The sequence below is a fragment of the Phocoena phocoena genome, chromosome 20 (genome assembly GCF_963924675.1).
Source record: "Phocoena phocoena chromosome 20, mPhoPho1.1, whole genome shotgun sequence".
Lineage (NCBI taxonomy): Eukaryota > Metazoa > Chordata > Mammalia > Artiodactyla > Phocoenidae > Phocoena > Phocoena phocoena.
Genome location: NC_089238.1, coordinates 46,359,538 through 46,382,798, shown reverse-complemented (window position 1 = coordinate 46,382,798; position 23,261 = coordinate 46,359,538). Strand labels below are relative to the sequence as shown.

General features: G+C 44.0%; 1 protein-coding gene across 3 annotated transcripts; it reads left to right on the top strand.

Moving 5' to 3' along the window:
• Positions 1 to 420: 420 nt before the first annotated feature.
• On the top strand, positions 421 to 19,863 carry LOC136141099 (ATP-dependent RNA helicase DDX19A). 3 transcript variants are annotated; one of them, XM_065899250.1, is made up of 12 exons: positions 421 to 549; positions 3,636 to 3,684; positions 5,030 to 5,080; positions 6,098 to 6,233; positions 8,551 to 8,643; positions 11,158 to 11,260; positions 11,655 to 11,769; positions 14,967 to 15,144; positions 15,516 to 15,753; positions 18,353 to 18,515; positions 18,979 to 19,170; positions 19,604 to 19,863. In XM_065899250.1, the coding sequence occupies exons 1-12, from the start codon at positions 493 to 495 to the stop codon at positions 19,663 to 19,665; spliced, it is 1,437 nt and encodes a 478-aa protein (XP_065755322.1). In that variant the 5' UTR covers positions 421 to 492; the 3' UTR covers positions 19,666 to 19,863. The 3 variants fall into 3 exon arrangements, with proteins under 3 accessions (XP_065755322.1, XP_065755323.1, XP_065755324.1); XM_065899251.1 differs by lacking the exon at positions 8,551 to 8,643 and having other exon boundaries at positions 493 to 549; positions 19,604 to 19,665; XM_065899252.1 differs by lacking the exons at positions 421 to 549; positions 3,636 to 3,684; positions 5,030 to 5,080; positions 6,098 to 6,233 and adding an exon at positions 6,567 to 6,589 and having other exon boundaries at positions 19,604 to 19,665.
• The last annotated feature ends 3,398 nt before the right edge of the window (positions 19,864 to 23,261 follow it).

Genomic DNA, 23,261 nt, shown 5'->3' with positions numbered 1-23,261 from the left:
CTTACACGTTATCTCGTTCGTTAACAGCAGAAACTGGCATCATATAGTTTTCTCCTAGGACTTTGCTTTGCGCAAGGCTTTACAGCTCAGAGACTTAACACATTTATTATGAGACGTGGCAGACGTAAAAATAAAATTTAGGTTACTTCAGAGTGATGTAAGGCAAAGAAGTGAGGTCTACGAGTTTCACCCCATAGAACTTACGGATTTCCAGGCACGATGAGGTGGCTCCCGGGGAAGTCCGCAGAAAAAGCGGGTATCGGCACGACGAGAGGAAGCGGGGCACGACGAATGGAAGCGAAGCCCGATGTTAGGTCCTGCGTGGCGCCGCGCCGACGGTGACGTCTCGCCCCGGACGGAAACTGACGTCACCTTCGCGCATCGCCGCTTCCGGTCCGAGTGAGTGTGGTTCTTGCGCCTGCAGAGTTCAGGGCTGGTGCTGCTGTGCGTGCGGTTGTGTTTTTCGCCAGTCGGCCTTCCTCCTCCGGGACCATGGCCACCGATTCGTGGGCCCTGGCAGTGGACAAGCAGGAAGCGGCTGTCAAGTCGGTCAGTGGCTTCAGATCCAGGCGGGGCGAGCGTACTGGAGGGCCCAAGCCGACCCTGCGTGGAGTCCAGGGAGCTCCCTGGGTTGGGCAGGCCGTGGCCCACACACCCCTAAAGGTTTGCTGGGAGGAATCTCTTAGCCTTGATTTGCGGCTAAGGCAGAAGAGACCAGTATGGAGCCTTTTCCTTTGATCTGGGCCAGTTAAAGACTTTTATCCTGTGGCAAATCTGTCCCTGCTATGTATGCTGTCTTTTCTGCACTGCACCTCCTCAGTGGGGATTGTAAGAAAAGGCGCAATGCTGATTCTCTTTTTCATCTGGTTTCTGAGTGATTGTCTGCTACTCTTATTTTACCGTTTTTTAGATGCGTGCTTAACATGGTTGGCGGTTTGTAGCAATTTGCAGAATAACAGATTCAGGTTTATATTTAGTGTTTCAATCTACCGCAAACGGGCGGAGGCACTACAAACTGTTTCATCTGTGTTTAAAGAGACATTTAATTTCATATACTGGTTCTTTGATTAATGAAGATCCATTCAGTGGGAAGTTAACTATAGTGTAAACTGTGACTCCCCGTTCTTATCTCTAAGTTACCTTTGTTTGGTGGTAATGGACCATTGATTTTAAGAATATAGGGTTTTTTTGTAGTCAGAAGTCTTTCCCCCCACCCCCCTTCAGTGCGGCATGAGGAATCTTAGTTCCCCTACTAGGGATCGAACCTGTGCCCCCTGCAGTGGAAGCGTGGAGTCTTAACCACTGGACCGCGAGGGAAGTCCCATGTAGTCTGACGTCTTATGTAACCTTTTTTTTTTTTTTTCTTATGTAACCTTTTAATGCCTAAATTACATTTCTTCTCCGGTCACCCTTTATTGCCTTGGGAGGATTGTCAGTTTCTCAGCAGATTGTTGAAATGGGCTAAATCCAGGGAAGTTTAGGAAGAAGCTTTACAATCTAGTTAGGAAGCCTAGAAGGTGGGAGGTGCTGTGAAAATGGTAAGAATAAAGTGAGAAATGAACTTTGAATGGGGAGAGGATGTTTATGAGTAGGAAAGTCAGGGAAATTCCTCGTGAAGAAGTTTATATTTGTGCTGGATATTAGAAAATAATCATTTAAGATAGAGATGAAGGTGAACGGCATTTTAGAATAGAATGCACAGAAGTGCTGGACTTGCCTAGAGAACAGGAATCAGAACTCATTTTTGCTGCAGCTTAAGGTTATCGGGTTGTAGTAGGAGCAGTACTGAAAATATCGTAGGAGTGTACTTTGGCCCTTAACAAAGAACTTGAAGATGAAAGGCTTTATTTGGCTTGTTTGGGGGTTTTTAAGAAGGATACTGACAAGATTAGGTCTGAGAGCTAGCAAGATTTATTGGACTGCAGAGAACAGAATATATTAGGAGTGATGTCTAAAGGAAAGGAGATCAATGTGGAAGTTACTCTCATAGCCCAGAGATAGGGGGCCTATGTTGAATGATGAAAGTAAAGATGAGGGGATGGATTCAAGAGATAATTGTGGAGGTGTGAAGATTTACAAAAGAGAAGAGAAGGGAGATAAAGGCAAAGATTACTGTTTTCAACCTGGATCCCACAAGGTGATATTAATATAGTGCTCATAACAGGATTAGGGGAGTGGGAGGAACAGCAGATTTGATACGTAGGGTGATGAGTTCATGTTTGGCTGTTCTGAATTTGAGGTAAGGAGGACAACTTGGTAAGTACCTGTGTTGGGAATCACCGAGAGGTGTCCAGGTTCAATGATTCCGTGGGAGAACTCATAGGACTCAGCATATGATTGTACTCACAGCTGTGATTTATTACAATGGAAAGCAAAATTAGCAAAAGGAAAAGGCCCGTGTTGCAAAGTCCAGAGGAAACCAGGCACAAGCTTTTAAGAACCTTCTCCCAGAGGAGTCACAAGCTCCACTTAATTCCTGCTGAATTCCTCTAGCCACAGACTGTAACAACACATATGAAGTGTTGTCAGAGAAGCTCGTTGGAGACTCAGTGCTCAGGGTTTTTATTAGGGGTCTATCACATCGTCATTCTTTGCCTAGCAGGTACCAAAATTCCAGACCCCTGGAAGGAAACCAGGTGTTATCATAAACCACATGTTTTTAGAAAGATAGTTAGTGAACCCCTCAGCGGTTCTGGGAATGGTGGGAACTCTCTCCAAATCCAAGTTTCCAGGTGTCAGCCAGGGGCCAACTTTGCAAGCTGGCTTTCCTAAGGATAGCAGTCAGACCTGCTGTGTTAACTCTTTTCTGTACAGTGCCCATCAAGCATTTGGAAGTGCGGCACTGGAGTTCAGGAGGAATCAGGTCAGAAGTATAAAATTGACAGCCACAAATAAATCAAAAAGTATTATAAAGGATATGATTCTGTACTCTAGAATTTAAATCTAGTATTTAGCATCAGATATTCCCTAAAAGACAGTTACTGAGAATTGGTTTCAAATCTTTTTTAACCTACAACCCTAATCTAGCTGTGTTCTTATGAATAACACAAATATAGACCTAAAGATACTTGGTATCTGGTCTCAACCACTCTGCTTATTGGGTGGCTGATATAAGTAAATGTTTTAAAATGTTGCTTCCTGGGAATTCCCTGGCGGTCCAGTGGTTGGGACTCCGCACTTCAGCTGCAGGGGGCACAGGTTTGATCCCTGGTTGGGGAACTAAGATCCCACATGCCGTGCAGCGTGGCCAAAAAAATAAAATAAAAATTAAAAATAAGTAAATAAACATTGCTTTCTAACAGTTGGGTAAGTCCCTCCCCCCTTTTTTGTTTTACCATTTAGACTTGTGTACACGAGCTTAATAAATGTAGTTAACCATTGAACAACTTGGGGGTTATGAGCCCCCAACCCTCCCTGCAGTTGAAAATCCCCAAATAACTAACATTGTCCATCCGTATATGTGGTTCCACATCTCTGGATTCAACCAACCATGGGTTGAGTAATACTGTAGCATTTATCCTTGAATAAGTGAACCCTTGAAGTTCAAACCTGTGTTTAACTGTCAGTTGTGTAATTCATGGTATTTGGTTATCAGGTGTCTCTACTCTTAAGTGTTTCCTTTTATTCCCATTCAGATGAGTAATTTGCAGATCAAGGAAGAGAAAGTCAAACCAGATACCAATGGTGAGTCACTAGTAACTACAAGCTACATGTGCACTTCTGCTTTGCACTCATAGGTGCGATGTGGAAAGGAGCTTTCATTTAGCACGTTTGGCAAATGTCAGCGCTGGATTTGAGAACCAGTAAATTCGGTTTCATTAATGATGGAGATAGATTAGTTTTCCACATTTTAGCTTCTGAGTGTTTTAAAGTTTTCTTCATATAAGTCTCACATATTTTTTGTTAATTTTATTTCTAGGTGCAATATTTTACCTTTTTAGTTACTATTTTAAAGAGGATCTTTTCAATAATATCTCTATTTATAAAAGCTACTGTTTTCTATTTATTTATTTTGTACCTAGCTCTTTTATTTTTTACTGAGATATCTTATTTTGTAGTCATTTTTAAGTTGATTCTCTTAGTCCTGCAAGTTTAAAATCTTTTTTTTTTTTTTTGCGGTACGCGGGCCTCTCACTGCTGTGGCCTCTCCCGTTGCGGAGCGCAGGCTCCGGACGCGCAGGCTCAGCGGCCATGGCTCATGGGCCCAGCCGCTCCGCGGCATGTGGGATCTTCCCAGACTGGGGCATGAACCTGTGTTCCCTGCATCGGCAGGCGGACTCTCAACCACTGCGCCACCAGAGAAGCCCCTACAATCTTTTGTAATCTAAAAAATGTGATCGTTTTACCTCTTTTAATTTTTAATACCTTTATTTTCTTTCTCATGTCTAATTGTGTCTGCTAACATAATGCTATATTTTAAATATAGTTATAATAATGCTATATTTTAAATAAGTAAGTCAGAGGTGACCTATCTGATCACTCTGAAGTCAGCCAGCATTTCTAGAAATTTGAAATTTTCTTATGCACTAAACTTCCTAGGAATAAAAATCCATTAAACGTATAGAAATGCCAACTATTTAAATTTTGATCACTTAAATAAGGTTTGATATTTATATTGTCCCACCTTTTGAGTGGATTTTTTTAAAAATAAATTTATTTATTTATATATATTTTTGGCTGTGTTGGGTCTTGGTTGCTGTGCATGGCCTTTCTCTAGTTGCGGCAAGTGGGGGCTACTGTTCATTGCATTGTGTGTGCTTCTCATTGTGGTGGCTCATCTTGTGCAGCACAGGCTCTAGGCGCGTGGGCTTCAATAGTTGTGGCTCGTAGGCTGTAGAGCGCAGGCTCAGTAGTTGTGGCGCACCGCTTTAATTGCTTCGCCACATGTGTGATCTTCCTGGACCGGGGCTTGAACCCGTGTCCCCTGCATTGGCAGGCAGATTTTTAACCACTGTACCACCAGGGAGGTCCCCTTTTGAGTAGATTTGATACTTGCCTTTCTGATTACGATAACTCTTTTCTTGTGTAGGTGTTATCAAAACTAATGCCACTGCAGAGAAAACAGATGAAGAAGAGAAAGGTAACTAATCTTTGAAACCCTGTAGCAAGAGACATAGTATCACCTAGGACGTGCCTCTCTGGAGCCAGAGGCATTCTGAGTTATAAGATCAAGGAGATGAGGGGAATCAGCCAAGGAAATTGAAAACAGTGAGATAGAAGGAGAACCAAAAGAGAGTGGTATCCCGGAAACCAAAAGAAAGAAGTGTTTCAAAAGTAGGGAGTCATATATAGGTAATAAGTTGGTTAAGAGAACTAAAAATTGTTCAGTTGATTTAGAGTGTAGAGTCATTGGTGAGCTTGACAAGGGCTGTTGAGGTCAGGTGGGGAGGTTAAATTAAAAAAACCTCTTCAGTGAAGAGAAAGTGAAGACATGAGTATAGACAGCCCTGTCAGGGAATGTTCCATAAAAGGGAGCAGAGAACTGGGACAGTAACTGGATGGGGATGTGGGATAAAGGAGGAAGCACATTTATGATGAGAGGTGTTACAACCTGTGTACATGCTGGTGGGAATGATCCATTAGAGGGAGAAACTGATCATGCAAGAGAGAAGGTCACTGCTGGGAGAAATATCCTTGTCTGAAAGACGGAATGGGACCCATTGTATAAGTAGAGGGGCTAGCCTCAGGAGCATGGCGGTCCATCCACAGTTACAGCAGGGAAGGTGGAAAGGACGCTCACAAACGCAAGTGGGTGTGTGGGTTGTCACGGCAGCGCTTGGAGGTGCTTCTGATTACGTTCACTTCTCAGGGAAGTGAGTAGCAGAGTCATTAGATGAGTGAGAATGTGGAGAGGTTAGAAGTTGAAGAGAGAAGAAGAGTGAATAAGTGGCGTATAGAAACATAGAGTCTTGCTGGGCAGCTCAGCCCACTTGAGTCTAGCAGTCAGGAGTTTAAAGTGAGACCTTTTGGTGTGATTATGTTTTTCTCCTACCTTGCTGGGCCATTCAGGTGTGGGTGCAGACATGGTGAGAGAGGTTTCACAAGGGTGGGGTTTGCCCACTGAGTATGAGGAAGATCTACTGGTTGTTTCCTACAGAGGACAGAGCCGCCCAGTCCTTACTCAACAAGCTGATCAGAAGCAACCTTGTCGATAACACCAACCAAGTGGAAGTCCTGCAGCGAGATCCAAACTCCCCACTCTACTCGGTGAAGTCCTTCGAGGAGCTTCGGCTGTGAGTATCCGTTCCTTTGAACAACTGTTCCCTGCTAGTCCCTCCTTTATAAGACTTAGCATATCAGGGATCTTGTGGGAATTTTACTTTCTACTTTTATTTTTTTTAAATCTTAGTATATTTACTTTCTTTGACTAGTTAATAATTCACATGATTCAAAAGTTTAAAAGTATGGAAAAGTGATGGTCTCCCTCCACCCTTGTCTCTTGGCTACCCAGTTCTTCTCTTTAGGGATTTTTAAATGCCACAAATTTATCCATCATAGCTGAAAGTCTGTTTTCTTTTATGCTCTTAGAACTTTCAATAAAATATTGGCTGACAGGTGATTTCTGGATGTCAGGAACATTTCTTATTAGGTAAGCCCTTTTGTTAGACTATAGGGTTTACAGTGTTAAGAACAGTTTATCTGCTTTTATAAAATCTGTCCAAGAAGCCTGTGCAGGATTCCCAGTAACTGCAGTGGAAATCAGCCTTCAGTGTTGCAGAATTTTTTTAAAAATCCAGAACCCAGAATTAAGCCTTACGTGTGCACATTTCTGCACTGTGGTGAGAATGACTTCTAACATGTCCTTGTTTTAAAGGCAGAGAATTATGTAATGTTATGCCAAGTTTTTCGTTTCCTTCAGTAAGTTAGTAAAGAGGTATTTAGGGTTGTTGGTTTATGTACATGACACTGTGCTGGGTGTTATGAGTAACACAAGACATAGCTACCCTTCTTGCTGCCTGCCAGGACTCAAATCATAGACAGAAAATAGCTAGTGAATAAGAAAGTGGTGGAATGAATAGATTCTTTGCCTTTGTTCAGCAAAATCTATCGTATGCCCACTGTAGGCAAATAGGGGCCACATTTCTGCCAACTATTGCCACCACTTGAGAGTAAGAGACACTTTAAATAAGAGAGCTAACTAGAACCAAATCAAGTTGTTAATGCAGCAATAGCTAAGAGCAAGGTTTTTAAAGTGTGGCCTTTTTTTTTGAATATTTTCAGGACATTATACTTTTCTATGTGTATTTTCTCTGTCAAAGGCTTTTTTCAGCAAATCTGTCATCTCTGCTTCCATTCATAAATTCTGTCCGAGCAGCTAGATGTGCTCTGACAGCTTGCTTTTCCAAGTATCAGTGGTCTTTTTAAGTTCCTTTCATTTAAAGGACTGGAGTTCTCAGGTCAACCAGTGATGAACTGTCCTCTTTGAAAAGGCAAGTTCTTTCCGATTTAATTGTTAGTAGCCAAAGGAAACAAAGAATAAAACCTAGGTCACCTAATATACTTAGTCTATTTTTTACTGAAAAGATCTGCAAAATAAAAGAAAAATAATGAGCCACTGAAAGTTCTTGGATCACTTGAGTCCTCTTTCAGCAGTGACTTTGTTTCCTTGGCAACCAAATCAGAATCTGCTAAACTTCACAACCTTTTCTTCCAAATGGATGTTACTGTTCAAAGTTCTTTGTGTCTGAGAACCACCATATGCCAGAAGGATTGCCTTTTAGAGAGCCTGTTAAACTCTAAGGAAGGCTTAGAGAACACTCTTGAGTTGGTTTGACTTTACTTTAAAAACAATGTGGTGGGATTTTTGTTAAACACCCTGTCAATTTAGAGGTAGCAGAGAGCTTATTATAAATGTACTACAAAAGCAGCTTTATTTGATATTTATTGTGTGGCTACTTATGTAAGAAGTTGGTGCTTTTCTAGTTTTGATTTTGACTAGACAAAATAAGTAAATCTAATCACTCGTAAAGTTCAGTATGATAACTGAACTCCCTTTACCTATTTACTAGAAACTGGCTGAATCAATTTTCTTACCTCTCAATTGTCCCGAGTTCTTGCACAGCTGGCTTTGGAAGGCCCATGGAACACAAAATGACTGTGGTTCAGTGGAGCATCTGCACTGAGAAATGAAAACTGAAATGTCATTCCCTAAAGGGACTTCTGTATCTTAGCAGCATAGTAAGCAGTGTTTATTTTTAGATATGTCTTTTATAATTTATTTTATACTATGAATTAATAAGTACCATTCTTCCAGTATCCTGGGAATGTTTGTCATCCAAGGCCAACCAAATTTGTGGGTCTCCTGAAAGATGAATTTCTCCAAGAAAGGAAACTAGCCCGGATTTTATAAATGGCATAGTAGTTTCAGATTAAGATTTAGTAGGGAAAGATTTGGGTTTTGTTTTGTTTTAGTTAGTATTTTTTAAGGCATAGGAAAATATGTCTGACAGGAAGTATCATTCTTTGCTAGATATAGGGAAAAATAAAATTCTAGGCTTTTAAAACAATTTCAACAACTAGGAATCCATCTTTCTCTCCCTGGCCTCCTAGGAAACCACAGCTTCTGCAGGGAGTCTATGCCATGGGGTTCAATCGACCATCCAAGATACAAGAGAATGCGTTACCCATGATGCTTGCTGAGCCGTAAGTATATGGACCCTGGCACACCTCTTCAGAACTGGGTTAAACGTCTTCCACCAAGAGCTGTAGTGTTCCTGAGCACAAGATGGGCCGTTGAGAGCAACGTGCTTCTTCAGGGGAACAGCTTAGACAGGTGCAGAGAGAGTCAGATGCAATTCAATACAGTTTCTGCCTTTTCCACTTAATAAAAACTGATAGAAAAAGTTAGTGCTGTTATTCTATGCAGTTTTAAAAACTGTTTTGTTGTTGCTATTGTTTTTTAATAATTTAAAATTTTTTGAGACCTGCGAAAAATACCAGGAGCAATACCAGGAACATCTCCGTAACCCCATCCTGCCAAGAAATAAAGCTGCCATTAATGTAGTCGGCAGTTGTAGCCCCCATGTAACTCCCTCCATTCACAGCCCCCTCCCCTCCCCTCCCTTCCCTTCCCCTCCCCTCCCCTCCCTTCCCTTCCCCCTCCCCTCCCCTCCCCTCCCCTCCCCTCCCTTCCCCTTCCCCTCCCCTCCCCTCCCTTACCCCTCCCCTCCCCTCCCCTCCCCTCCCTTCCTCCTCCCCTCCCCTCCCCTCCCTTCCTCCTCCCTCCCCTCCCCTCCCCTCCCCCTCCCCCTCCCCTCCCCCTCCCCTCCCCCTCCCCTCCCCTCCCCCTCCCCTCCCCTCCCCTCCCCTCCCCTCCCCTCCCCTCCCCTCCCCCTCCCCCTCCCAAGTGAGCATCACTGATGTGGGTCATTATTCTCTCGTTTCTTTTTTTTTGTCTTTTCTTTCTTTTTTATTTTGCGGTACGTGGGCCTCTCACTGTTGTGGCCTCTCCTGTTGCGGAGCACAGGCTCCGGACGCACAGGCTCAGCGGCCATGGCTCACGGTCCTAACCACTCTGCGGCATGTGGGATCTTCCCGGACCGGGGCATGAACCTGCACCCCTGCATAGGCGGGTGGACTCTCAACCACTGCGCCATCAGGGAAGCCTTCTCTCATGTTTTTTTATCCTTTTACTACATAGTTTGCTTTCATTGTTTGGTTTTTTTTGGCCACGCTGCGTGGCTTGTGGGATCTTAGTTCCCTGACCAGGGATTGAACCCGGGCCCTGGCCCTCGGTAGTGAAAGCGCCGAGTCCTAACCACTGGACTGGAATTCCAAGTTTGCATATTTTTAAACGTTACATAAATGGTATCATACTTAGGTAGCAACTTTTTTCATTCAACTGTATTATTTGTTTGTTTGTTTGTTTATATTTTGGCTGCACTACACAGCATGTGGGATTTTAGTTCCCCGACCAGGGATCAAACCTGTGCCCCCTGCAGTGGAAGCTCGGAGTCTTAACCACTGGACCACCAGAGCAGTCCCTCTTTTTTAATGATAAAAATGCCACCTAGGACTTCCCTGGTGGCTTAGTGGTTAAGAATCCGCCTGCCAATGCAGGGGACATGGGTTCGAGCCCTGGTCTGGGAAGATCCACATGCCGTGGAGCAACTAAGCCCGTGCGCCACAACTACTGAGCCTGTGCTCTAGAGCCCATGAGCCACAACTACTGAGCTCGTGCCGACAGCCAGCTGTGCAACAAGAGACGCCACTGCAATAGAGCCCGCACTACAACAAAGAGTAGCCCTGTCAAAACATGAGAAGCCCACGCACTCAACAAAGAGTAGCCCCTGCTCACCACAACTAGAGAAAGCCCACACGCAGCAACAAAGACCCAACGCAACCAAAAATAAATAAATTTAAAAAAAAAAATGCCACCTATTCCCATGACATTGGGTTACCTGAAGTGAAATGTGAAAGTTCCTTCTAAAGCATCTGACTTGTTCTCTTAAATTTTCCATAAAGATGAGAAAAGGGAGCACATAGTAGGAGCCAAGTCCTGAAGACACATTATGGCTCAGGGATTTGTCTGGGCACAGATGTTTCTCTGCAGTCTTAATTTCCATAGGCCCCTTGGGGTATAAAACTGGGGCACTCTAGCTGTGCTAGAGTCTAGAATGAGGATTTCTTAGTGTGAGCCCATCTAAAATAATCATTTCACTTAATATTTAAGTAGTTTTTTTTAACATCATATAAAAAGTTTATCATTGTACTCAGTGCAGAAAACCTGGATAATAGAAGCATGAAGGGGGAAAATCCCTATTCCTACCACCCAGAAAGAACATTTGGACACTTGGTTGTTTTTTGTTTTGTTTTTAATAAATTTGTTTATTTATTTTTGGCTGTATTGGGTCTTCGTTGCTGTGCACAGGCTTTCTCTAGTTGCAGCGAGCGGGGGCTACTCTTTGTTGTGGTGCACAGCCTTCTCATTGCCGTGGCTTCTCTTGTTGCGGAGCACAGGCTCTAGAACGCAGGCTCAGTAGTTGTGGCACACTGGCTTAATTGCTCCGCGGCATGTGGGATCTTCCCAGACCAGGACTCGAACTGGTGTCCCCTGCATTGGCAGGCGGATTCTTAACCACTACGCCACCAGGGAAGTCCCGACACTTGATTGTTATTAACCAATATTATTTTCATCTCTGTTCTTCCTTCATCCAGCCCACAGAACCTGATTGCCCAGTCTCAGTCTGGTACTGGTAAAACAGCTGCCTTCGTCCTGGCCATGCTCAGCCGAGTGGAACCAGCAGAGAGATACCCCCAGGTGAGGGGGTGGAATCCTGGGGGCCCTGGCTTGCTCGTCCTGGGAATGGCTGCGCCATCTGGGGGGTTTGTCTAACGAGGGTGCCCCTGGTACAGTCTGAATGCGTCTGATGCCTCAGACTGTTGCTCAGGCAAAGCCCAATGGTGCACCAGGCCCTTACCTGGGTAGAATTGATTCGGAAGCAGCAGCCTTAAACAGTGGCTTCTGAATGCATCTGCCAAGTCAGGGCTCCCTATTGAAGGCTTCTGTCTACAGCTGAAATGTGGGCCTGGCTGACAAGGATGTGGTTTCCTACACTGTTCAAGTGGTAATGACATCGGTGTACTTGTTGCTTTAGAGCCTGTTGTCCGTTACTACAAGGCTCTCCTAAACTGATCTGTGATCTGCCCGTTAGTGTCTGTGCCTCTCCCCAACATATGAGCTGGCGCTTCAGACAGGAAAAGTGATTGAGCAGATGGGCAGATTTCATCCGGAACTAAAGCTTGCTTATGCTGTTCGAGGCAATAAATGTGAGTATAAAGGGGCAAGACCTAGGCCGTGAGTTGGGGCGGGTGGTTGGGTATATGAATTTTGAAGATGAGGTGATAAGATTCAACTTTCTAGTTCAGTCTGACCTTGGAGCCCAGTGTTGCCTTTAGCAAATCTACTTAAATACTTGCTGATTTGTTAAAAATTCTTCCACTCCTAAAGTAAGATTTTTAGTTGTTAAAAAAAAAATCCCTGCATGAGTCATGGGGTTCTTCCAGTGTGGAGTATTTCACTGAGGAGCCAGGGTTTGAATTCAGTACCCAGAGTTCTGGAAGCTGCTTACGAGGGAGGGATGAGCACTGAAGATGGTAGGTTGGGTCAGTTCCCTTTCTTTAAAAGCAAAGCACACCTTTAGTAAGAGTAATCTAAGAGCACGTACAGTTCACTTGCTCTTACCAAATCAGAAATCCTTCCACCAATTCTTTTTTCATGTGTTCTGGAGACTGTAGAAAATATGGGTTAAGATGGGAGGAGGGGCAGGTAGAAAATGGGTAATGGAGAAGTTATCAGAATATATAAAACTACAAATCAATTAGAAAAAAGTAAGCATTCTAATAGGAAAATGGACGAGAGAGGCCCAGTTGAACAGACGCTTCACAAAGGAAGGAATTCAGATGGCCAGTAAACGTGAAAAGATGATAGGCTTCATTAGTCATCAGGGAAACGTCAACTGAAACCACTGTATGCCTCTCAGATGGTAGAAATGAGGAAGTCTGGCAAAGCAAGTGTTGACCAAGATGGAGAAGAACTGGAAGGCTCACGTGCTCCAGTGGGGAGTATACATTGGCACACTGACGTCCAGAAGCAGTTGGCATTACCTAGAAAAATGGAAGAGAGACATCCCTTCAACCCAGCAGTTTATAATCGCCTAGAGCAGCGGTTCTTAAACTTTTTGCTCTCTTATACTCTTAAACATTATTGAGGACCACAAGTACTTACTTTGGAAGAATATGAAGAAAATCTAGCCTTTCTTATAATTTTAGATATTGTTTTTTTGGATGCCATACCAAAACTTATTAACAAGTGGTAATTACTTAAAAGTTAGTTGCCATGTGATATCTGAAATCATATTAATGAATTCTTCGTACTGTTACATTAAAATTCCTTGGTCTCCCTTGCACTTTGAATGCATCTTTTGCCCAACTGTGGTTTTCTAACATCATATCTTGGTCATTTGGAAAATACTGTTTTATTGAGTTATGCTGATCTTCCAAATGTTAACATATTTCATAATATAAAATTTTAAATAGCATTTAAAATGCAATAATATCACCGCCAACCAACTCAGAGGAGTTTATACATGGAGAAACTCTCAAACCTACAGCAGCACATAGAAGTGTTCTAAAATTCTAATTTTCCCTTAAGCTGAAACGTTATCATGACAACAAATAACAGTCGTTTTCATTTAAGTGATAGGCTCTCTGTTCATTTTCAAGAAAGTGTATATCAAATTCCCTACTTGATTTTCTTTCTTCTTTTTTTTTTTTGGCCGCACTGTGCGGCTTGTGGGACTTTAGTTCCCCGACCAGGGGTCAAATTTGGGCCCTCGGCAGTGAGAGCACGGAGTCCTAACCAGTGGACCGCCAGGGAATTCCCCCTGTTTGATTTTCTGTAGTTTGTCTGTCATTCAACAAACAAAAACGGCTAGTACAGTTACCATACAAATAATCACACAAGGGCTTTTCCTGGAGGAAACCATCATGTTTCAGCATGCAGAAAGAGTACTTTAACCAGAAATTATTAGTATTTTTGTGTGTGTTTGATGTCTTACACTGATAGGTGCAGCTAAGTTTAGTGTACCAGAATCTTGAGACAACATGGATCTTCTCTAGGTTGTTTTATAATAACAGGGGACTTCACTGTGTGAAGGATTAGTATATTAACTATTTAAGGTATCATTTTTTTTTAAGTTCAGTTTAGACTGATGGGCAGTGGACAGTGAGAACCACAAGGTATTGAAGAGTTCATTTAAAACTTTTCCAGTGGAGTTAATGAATTCCTGACTGAAGTCCCTTTCTCCTCGAACTTTAAATTTTGTTTTGAAAATAGGTGACATTCACAGGTTTCAAAATTGAAAAGGATATATGGTAGAAACTTTTCTTTTCCCATACCCTTCAAACACCTGGTTCTGCCTGCCTAAAGGCACCCAGTACTAACCCGTTCCTCACATGTCCTACCAGAGACAGTCTGTGTGGCTACAGGCAAGTGATAATGTGATAACGTGTAGGGACTTCCCTGACAGTCCAGTGGTTAAGACTCAGCGCTTCCGTTGCAGGGGGCACGGGTTCGATCCCTAGTCGGGGAACTAAGATCCTGCATCCCTCATGGCTCGTCAATAGAGATAGATGAGATAGATAGATAGAACACTCACACACGCATGTACATATATTACATGTATTCTTTTTTGCCCCTATTGGTATACAAATTGCTCTGCAACCTCTTTTTCACATTTAACAATGTATTTTGGAGATTGTTCCACATCAGTTCCTAAACAGTTTTATACTTTTGTTGGTGTCATCCATTCGGTGCGTCATATTTTGCTTAGTTATGTTTTAATGAATGCATATCCTTGCATATGTGTTATTTCACACATATTCATGTACATACAGGATGGATTCGTAATAGTGGAAGCACTGGTCAAAGGCTACATGCATTAGTAATTTTGATAGATGGTTATATCAGTTTCAACTCCCACCAGCTATAGTTTGAGAGTAATGTGTTTTTTTCAATCAAAGAGAATTTGTATTTAGGAAAACTGTCTACACAATTAGAATATCTAACAAAGCAAAAAATCACTGGGCCAGGATGCTAGGACTCAAAACTACCAATTTATAAGGAAATCAATGAACCATGAGTGAAGGGATGGTATAAAAAGAATAAGTGTTATGCTAAAGAGAAAGACTTGGGTGATGGGGAATTACAGGAGAAAGTAGAAAAAGGGAAACTAACACTCATGGACGGTTGACTGTGTAGGATTTAATCCTGACCACAGTGCAGTGAGATGGGTGTCATTATGCCCATTTTATAGTAGAAGAACACAAAACTTTTGGGTAACACCCCTGTGGTTTGAAATCTGAAATTAACTTGTTCTAGCTCTGGAAGGATGGGCAAGGAGGCTTTCATTTTGAAAGCGGGTTTAGTCATGGAAGTACCCACAGAACACATCTTGTCTCCACAGTGGAAAGAGGTCAGAAGATCACTGAGCACATTGTCATTGGCACCCCTGGGACCGTTCTGGACTGGTGCTCCAAGCTCAAGTTCATTGACCCCAAGAAGATCAAGGTGTTTGTTCTGGATGAGGCTGACGTGATGATAGCTACTCAGGGCCACCAAGATCAGAGCATCCGCATCCAGAGGTAGGAACTCATGAGCCAGGAGGAGCTTCTCGGCCTCCTGATCTGCAGCATCATCTCCTTTTACTTCACCCTCCTCTTCTTGCCCCTGCCAGGTTCTTTACTCTGCAGCTTTCAGAGGCACTTGTTTGGTGGGCCATTTCCATGTCACACTGACCATACCCCCAGCCTGGGTTGAGGAAGGAGACTTAGGGACTCTACCACCAGCCGTCCCTGCTCCACGTCTGCTCCTCCCTCCTCCCTGCAGTGCTCCTCCCTGCTTTGCCACCTTCCTGGGGACGCAGGTCATCCAAGCCTGGGGAGGCTGTGCTTCTGTTCCTTCCAGTGAAACACTCGGTCGGGGTCATGTTGAACGCCTGGGCCTTCCCTTGCAGGATGCTTCCCAGGAACTGCCAGATGCTGCTTTTCTCTGCCACCTTCGAAGACTCTGTCTGGAAATTTGCCCAGAAAGTGGTCCCAGACCCAAACATCATCAAACTGAAGCGCGAGGAGGAGACGCTGGACACCATCAAGCAGTATTATGTCCTGTGCAATAGCAGAGATGAGAAGTTCCAGGCTTTGTGTAATATCTACGGGGCCATCACCATTGCTCAAGCCATGATCTTCTGCCATGTGAGTAGCAGCGGCAGCAGGAGGAGGCCTGCGGGGGAGGAGCTCCACTGGAGGGTGTGGCCCTGCGCCCTCCCTCTCAGCCAGCTCCACTTCGTGCTGGGGGACCAGGTTCTTTCCCTGTGGCTGGAAAGGAAGTGGTTTGTGAAGATGTAAGAAACAATTTCTTCTTAGTATCCTGAGGCATATATATAGTCTAAGCATAGAGTCTCCTGAACTTTATATCATTTGTAGGTGATACATTAGAAAACCCAAGTAAATCAACTGATATTTGGAGGAAAAATAAGAAACTAAACAGGACGGTTGGTTAGAAAATTACTAGAAAATAAGTAGTTTACCAGTGTCAAACACAAACACTTAGAAAATGGAAGGATAGACCCCAGAAAATGGAAGGATAGACCCCATTTATTATTTATTTATTTATATATATATATATATATATATATATATATTTTTTTTTTTTTTGCGGTACGTGGGCCTCTCACTGTTGTGGCCTCTCCCATTGTGGAGCACAGGCTCCGGACGCGCAGGCTCAGCGGCCATGGCTCACGGGCCCAGCTGCTCCGCGGCATGTGGGATCTTCCTGGACCAGGGAACGAACCTGTGTCCCCTGTATCAGCAGGCGGACTCTCAACCACTGCGCCACCAGGGAAGCCCAGACCCCATTTATAATAGGCAAAATAATGTTTCAGGAATAGTTAAGATCGCTGAAGAAAACATCAAAATTCTGTTAAGTGATGTAAGAATAAGAGAACTCTTACTCTATTAGTGGGATACTTGTAGATTAAAAAAAATTTTTTTTTACAGTGGCATTGTTTTCCCAAACTCAAATTGAAACTTTCAAACCTACAGAAAAGATGAAAAAAAATACAAAATGAGCACTTTCATGCCCTTCACCTATTGTCAACATTTGCTTTATCCATAAGCTTTTGTGCGGGGGATATCTGTACTTTTCCCTAAATTTTTTTTTTTTTTTTTTGGCTGCGTTGGGTCTTCGTTGCTGCACGCTGGCTTTCTCTAGTTGTGGCAACTGGGGGTACTCTTCATTTTGGTGCGCGGGCTTCTTATTGCAGTGGCTTCTCTTGTTGTGGAGCACAGGCTCTTGGTGCATGGGCTCAGTAGTTGCGGCACGTGGGCTCAGTAGTTGTGGCACGTGGGCTCTAGAGCGCAGGCTTAGTAGTTGTGGCACATGGGCTTAGTTGCTCTGCAGCATGTGGGATCTTCCTGGACCAGGGCTCGAACCCATGTCCCCTGCATTGGCAGGCAGATTCTTTTTTTTTATTTAATAAAATACTTTCAGTCATTTTGCTTTGGGATATATATCTAATGCCATATATGGTAAAAAACTGCAGTACAGATCCTTTTGATTCACTGTTTTATTCCAGACATAATGTAACTCAGTATATTTAGAAAGTACGTGTGTATATAAATACTTATTATAAAAAAAAACCTTTTGTAAGCATGTTATTCCTCTACTGAAATGTAACTTGATAGAAGCCATGCCACCTTACATTATTAAATTATCAGGTGATTTGCACCATATAGCACTAATGATTTCCCATCAAAGAAATTACTTATTTCTCATTTTGTGAAAGTATCAATTAATAAAGCACCTGACAGTTTTAAACAGTAAGAATTAGAAATTCAATATAAACAAATCTTGCCTAATGTAATTATTTTAAATTTGTTGTGTCCCTTTCTAGGGTAAGGGTTTTTGCTCATTTTATTATTATTATTTTTTCAACATCTTTATTGGAGTATAATTGCTTTACAATGGTGTGTTAGTTTCTGGCAGGTGGATTCTTAACCACTGCGCCACCAGGGAAGTCCCTTGCTGAATCATTTTAAAGTCAGTTGTAGATATCAGGACATTTCCCACCTAAATGCTTCCTAAGGATGAGACGTGCTCCTGCACGAGCACAGGACCATTGTCACACCTTTCACAGTGATGCAGCGAGTGTCCTCTCTGTAGTCCATCATATGCCACTTTCCCCATGTGTACCAAAATGGCCTTTATTGCTTTTGGCTGCTGCTGTTAAACCTAAGAGCCAATCAGAGAATGTCTGTTGCATTTAGTCTCTCTTGAGACTCCCTTAGTCTATAACAGTTTCTCCACCTTTCATGACATGGACATCTTGAAGAGTCCAGGCTAGGGACTTCCCTGGCAGTCCAGTGGTTGAGACTTCGCCTTCCAGTGTAGGGGGTGCCAGTTCAATCCCTGGTCAGGGAGCTGGGATCCGACATGCCTTGGGTCCAAGGGGCCAGGGCATGGAACAGAAGCAACGCAATGTTGTAACGGGTTCAATCGAGACTTTGGAAATGGTCCACATCAAAAAATCTTAAAAATAAAAAAATTTTTAAAAAAGAGTTCAGACTAGTAAGTAGTCTTTAGAATGTCTCTGATTTCCCCCCTCCTTGTGATTATATTAAGGTTAAATATTTTTCTAAGATTAGCACCCAGGTGACATGGTTACTTCTTTATACCACATCACGTTAACAATTTTAAGACACATAATGCTTAACTGCTAAGTTTTAGTAGTCTTCCAGATCAAAAATATTCTCTTAAGGTACTTATATTTCTTAAATGTTTTCTTCCTTCCAGACCCGCAAAACAGCTAGTTGGCTGGCAGCAGAGCTCTCAAAAGAAGGCCACCAGGTGGCTCTGCTGAGTGGTGAAATGGTGGTGGAGCAGAGGGCTGCAGTGATTGAGCGCTTCCGAGAGGGCAAAGAGAAGGTTCTGGTCACCACCAACGTGTGTGCCCGCGGTGAGCAGAGATTGTGTCCTGGTCTGCAGGCTCGGGGTAGCGGGAGAGATCCTCATCTGTGGGACACTCCGGTGGTTTGTGGGAGATCCTGTTTTCTAGAAGAGCCTGTTTGTATTCCCTCAGCAGAGGAGAACTTTCACAGAAGCCAGGAGTCCTGACTTGGTGGCTTAGAACGGCACCTGCTCTTCTTGGGGCCCCCAGTGAGGCTTTAGCTGCTTCTCCAGATACTGGTATCCAGCAGAGGCTCTCTGGAGCCTGATGGCTGATTTCATAATTTAGTCAGCACCTGCCACAGTTCTGTTTTCTCCCTCTGGGTTCTGCTACCTGCCTCTTTGTCTGAATCCCAGAGCTGGTCCATCCCAGACTGTTCCTTCCACCTGAGGTTGGTGTGTGTAGGCCTGACTGTGGACGACAGTGGTTTCTGTCTCCCATCCTCACTCCTGTCCAACTCTCCTTCATGCAGGTATCGATGTGGAACAGGTGTCTGTCGTCATCAACTTTGACCTTCCCGTGGACAAGGATGGGAACCCGGACAACGAGACCTACCTGCACCGGATCGGGCGCACCGGCCGCTTTGGCAAGAGGGGCCTGGCCGTGAACATGGTGGACAGCAAGCACAGCATGAACATCCTGAACAGAATCCAGGAGCATTTCAGTGAGTCCCTGGGAGTGTCCCCTGCTGGGCCCTTACCTTACAGGGGCAAGTCCAGGGCGGGAGGGGAGGGTAACAGGTAGGTTTTCCTGTGGCCCCGAGAGAGGCCTTTGTCTCTGTCCCATTCCCCTCCTTCCCTACAATGTGGAAGTTCTCAAAGAGCACACCTGGAGAGCTCAGGGCTCAGGGACTTGAATGACAGTCCCCCCGGCCAGGCTGAGGGGCCTGGGGCTCTGGCTGTGCTGTCTGTGTCCCTTGCTCAGTCACTGGAAGCCTTTGGGGTTCAGTGACGGATCTCTGTGGCCAGAGGCACAGCACGTTCCTAGGTAGCAGAGACCTGTGTTTCCTCCCTCCCTGCTGTGCTGTCCCTTGCCTGAGTGTGTGTCTCTGTAACCCCATGTTTGTCTCTCTTTGAATTCTCTTTTCTTTCCCCCAGATAAGAAAATAGAAAGACTGGACACAGATGACTTGGACGAGATTGAGAAAATAGCCAACTGAGAAGCTGCTGCAGTCACTGGTGCCACCCTTGGTGCTCCCCCTGCACGGGACACTAGTGCTTTCACTGCACAGGCCTCAACAGTCAACACAAAGATGAAGGCACGAGTAGAGAGAAACTACCTACCTCATTTTAAATTACGTTTGGACTTGACAAAAATTGTGCAAATGATGGGGGAAGGTAGAAGAAAAAATTTGCATTTTGGAAAATTTAGTCCTTTTCCTCCCATCCCTTTTCAAAGCCACGGTTTCCTCCGTCTTTATAATAACGTGCTTACTATTGGTAATCGCTGGCCCCAGGATCCCCTGCCTGTTTTCTGGCTAGGGGTGTTGAGACCAGCCTCTAGCCGCTGAAGAAACGATAGAGGTATAGGCAGAGGACAGGAAAGGCCTGGGCAACTCAGCCGTGTGAGCTCCTGTGCGTGGGTGGAGCGTGCGGGCCGCAGCAGAGAGGCCTGAGAGCAGCACCCCCATCCCTGACTGGAACTTGTCATGAATGTCTCTTGCCCTTGGCCACCTTCCTTCTCCTCAAATCCAGATGTCCCAGCTGATCCCTTTTACCTCTGTTTTCTGTGCAGAGTGTATCCTTCTCTCTCCCTGTGTGAGCATCTTGGCTACTTTGTAAACCTCAGATTTGGGGAGAACCACGGAAGTCAGTGAATCTTCAGAGGGAATGCTCTGGCAAGAGTGGATGATCTAGGGCTGGCTTCTCCTCCCACAGTTGTTCTGTCTGCTCAGGTACCTGGTGTCACAGCAGCCAGGGGACACCGGGTGGTTTTCTGACACACGCCTGGCCAAGTGAGTTGATTCTCACCCATGGATGTCACACTGTGCCTGGAGTCGAGCAGCAGAGTTTGGAAAGGAAGTTATGACCAAGTGAAAACTCTGATTATGCTGTTCATCCGTAACGTAGATGAACTTTAATTCATACATTGTCTGTATGAATAAGGATGGATAAATTAGAGCTATACCCATCATTCATTACGTTAAGAAATTTAAAAGTAATTATGAAATGCTTTACTAATCATGATTTGTTTTTACTTGTATTTTTCTGCTTATTAGACTAATATATGCTCATTAAAAAATGTGTGTGTGTATATATATATAAAGTATAAGTGCGCATCCCCACCCCTCTGGGATCACCATTGCTAGCAGCTTGGTGAACATTCAGTATATTGCCTTCTGTTTGCATATATCAACCCACTTTTCTCTTACAAAAATGTGAACATTCTACTCACGCTGTTGTGTGACCTGCCTTTTCACTTACCCGTGTATCTTGGACATGTGACAGGGATGTGCCTCACTCTCAACAAGCATCATTCCAGCGTGTAGCTGCCCCAGCATTACATCATGGCTCCTAGTGATAGGCACATGGGGGCTTCCACTGTGTTGCTGCCCACGGTGAAAATACCAGTCCCGCTCCTCTCTGAGCCCAGCTGAGACTCACTCAGGATGTATACCTGGAAGTAGAGTTGTTGGGTCAGAGTGGGGACCCTTAACATTTTAACACATTGTTAATATAGCCTGCCGAAAAGTTTTTACCAATTTATGTTATTGCAGTGATAACAAAGATACCTATTATGTGCTTACCAACTCCCTCTATTATCAATTTTTAAAACTGCCAGTCTGAGTAGTAAAAATAGATTATATAACTGCTTCGTTTTTTTAAATTTAGTGATGTTTGGCAAATTTTCAGTTTATTGGTATTTGACTTTTCTGTTTTGGTGTGTTGCCCATTCCTATCTCACCATTTTGCTACTGGCTTGTTAGTCTTCATTGAATTTTAGCCACATTTCTATTTTAGGGAAATTAGACTGTCTTGAGTGGTGGATGTTTTCCTTTTTGTTTGTCTTTACAAAATCATTTTTTCTTAATACTGCACAAAAGTTTAATATTAGTCAGAATGGCCATCATTAAAAAGTCTATAAACAATAAGTGTTAGGGCTTCCCTGCTGACACAGTGGTTGAGAGTCCGCCTGCCGATGCAGGGGACACGGGTTCGTGCCCCTGTCTGGGAAGATCCCACATGCCGTGGAGCGGCTGGGCCCGTGAGCCATGGCTGCTGAGCCTGTGCGTCTGGAGCCTGTGGTCTGCAACGGGAGAGGCCACAGCAGTGAGAGGCCCGCGTACCGAAAAAAAAACCAAAAAAACAATAAATGCTGGAGAGGGTGTGGAGAAAAGGGAACCCTCTTGCACTGTTGGTGGGAATGTAAACTGATACAGCCACTATGGAGAACAGTATGGAGGTTCCTTAAAAAAACTAAAAAAAAGAACTACCATACGACCCAGCAATCGCATTATTGGGCATATGCCCGGAGAAAACCATAATTCAGAAAGAGACATGTACCACAATGTTCACTGCAGCACTATTTACAATAGGCAGGACATGAAAGCAACCTAAGTGTCCATCGACAGATGAATGGATAAAGAAGATGTGGCACATATATACAATGGAATATTACTCAGCCATAAAAAGAAACGAAATTGAGTTATTTGCAGTGAGGTGGATGGACCTAGAGTCTGTCATACTGAGTGAAGTCAGAAAGAGAAAAACAAATACCGTATGCTAACACATATATATGGAATCTAAACAAAAAAAAATTGATTCTGAAGAACCTAGGGGCAGGACAGGAATAAAGACGCAGACGTAGAGAATGGACTTGAGGACACGGGGAGGGAGAAGGGTAAGCTGGGACGAAATGAGAGAGTGGCATGGACATACATACATTACCAAATGTAAAACAGCTAGTGGGAAGCAGCCGCATAGCTCAGGGAGATCAGCTCGATGCTATGTGACCACCTAGAGGAGTGGGATAGGGAGGGTGGGAGGGAGATGCAAGAGGGAGGAGATATGGGGATATATGCATATGTATAGCTGATTCACTTTGTTATACAGCAGAAACTAACCATTGTAAAGCAATTATACTCCAATAAAGATGTTAAACAAAAACAAAAAATTTAATATTGCTCAGACTTCATTATTAAGAAATCTGGATTTCATGTCATGACTAGAAAACCTTTCCTCATCTCAGTATTATAAATTATTATTATTATTAATTTTTATTTATTTATATATTTTTTTGCGGTACGCGGGCCTCTCACTGCTGTGGCCTCTCCCGCCGCGGAGCACAGGCTCCGGACGCGCAGGCCCAGCAGCCATGACTCATGGGCCCAGCCGCTCCGCGGCATGTGGGATCTTCCTAGACCGGGGCACGAACCCGTGTCCCCTGCATCGGCAGGCGGACTCTCAACCACTGCGCCACCAGGGAAGCCCAGTATTATAAATTATTTACTCATGTTTTTGTAGGTTTTGAAGTGTCGTTTTGCCTGCCTGATTTGCTGTGAGCGATTACGGGCAGTTACCTCCAGGTGAGTGGGTGTGTGGGCTGGAGCCGAGACTGAGCGACAGGGTCCAGCTGGGATCACGTGTGAGAGAAAGTGAGACTGAGTGTCCTGGGGATGCAGCAGCTACGGTGACTGCAGGTGTGTCAGGGGCGCATGCAAGCCACTGGTGCGGGAAGGGGTTCTGAGAAGAAAAGTGGGAGCGAGAAGTGGAGCAAGTTTCCAGAAAGGCCGGGGACAAGGCGAGGTGGGGTAGA

Bases quoted from the DNA above. Each gene is read 5' to 3' on its own strand.
- LOC136141099 (XM_065899250.1), top strand. From the start codon at position 493: ATGGCCACCGATTCGTGGGCCCTGGCAGTGGACAAGCAGGAAGCGGCT. The intron at 15,754-18,352 runs GTGAGTAGCAGC...TCTTCCTTCCAG, and splicing joins AAGCCATGATCTTCTGCCAT to ACCCGCAAAACAGCTAGTTG. The intron at 18,516-18,978 runs GTGAGCAGAGAT...TCCTTCATGCAG, and splicing joins CACCAACGTGTGTGCCCGCG to GTATCGATGTGGAACAGGTG.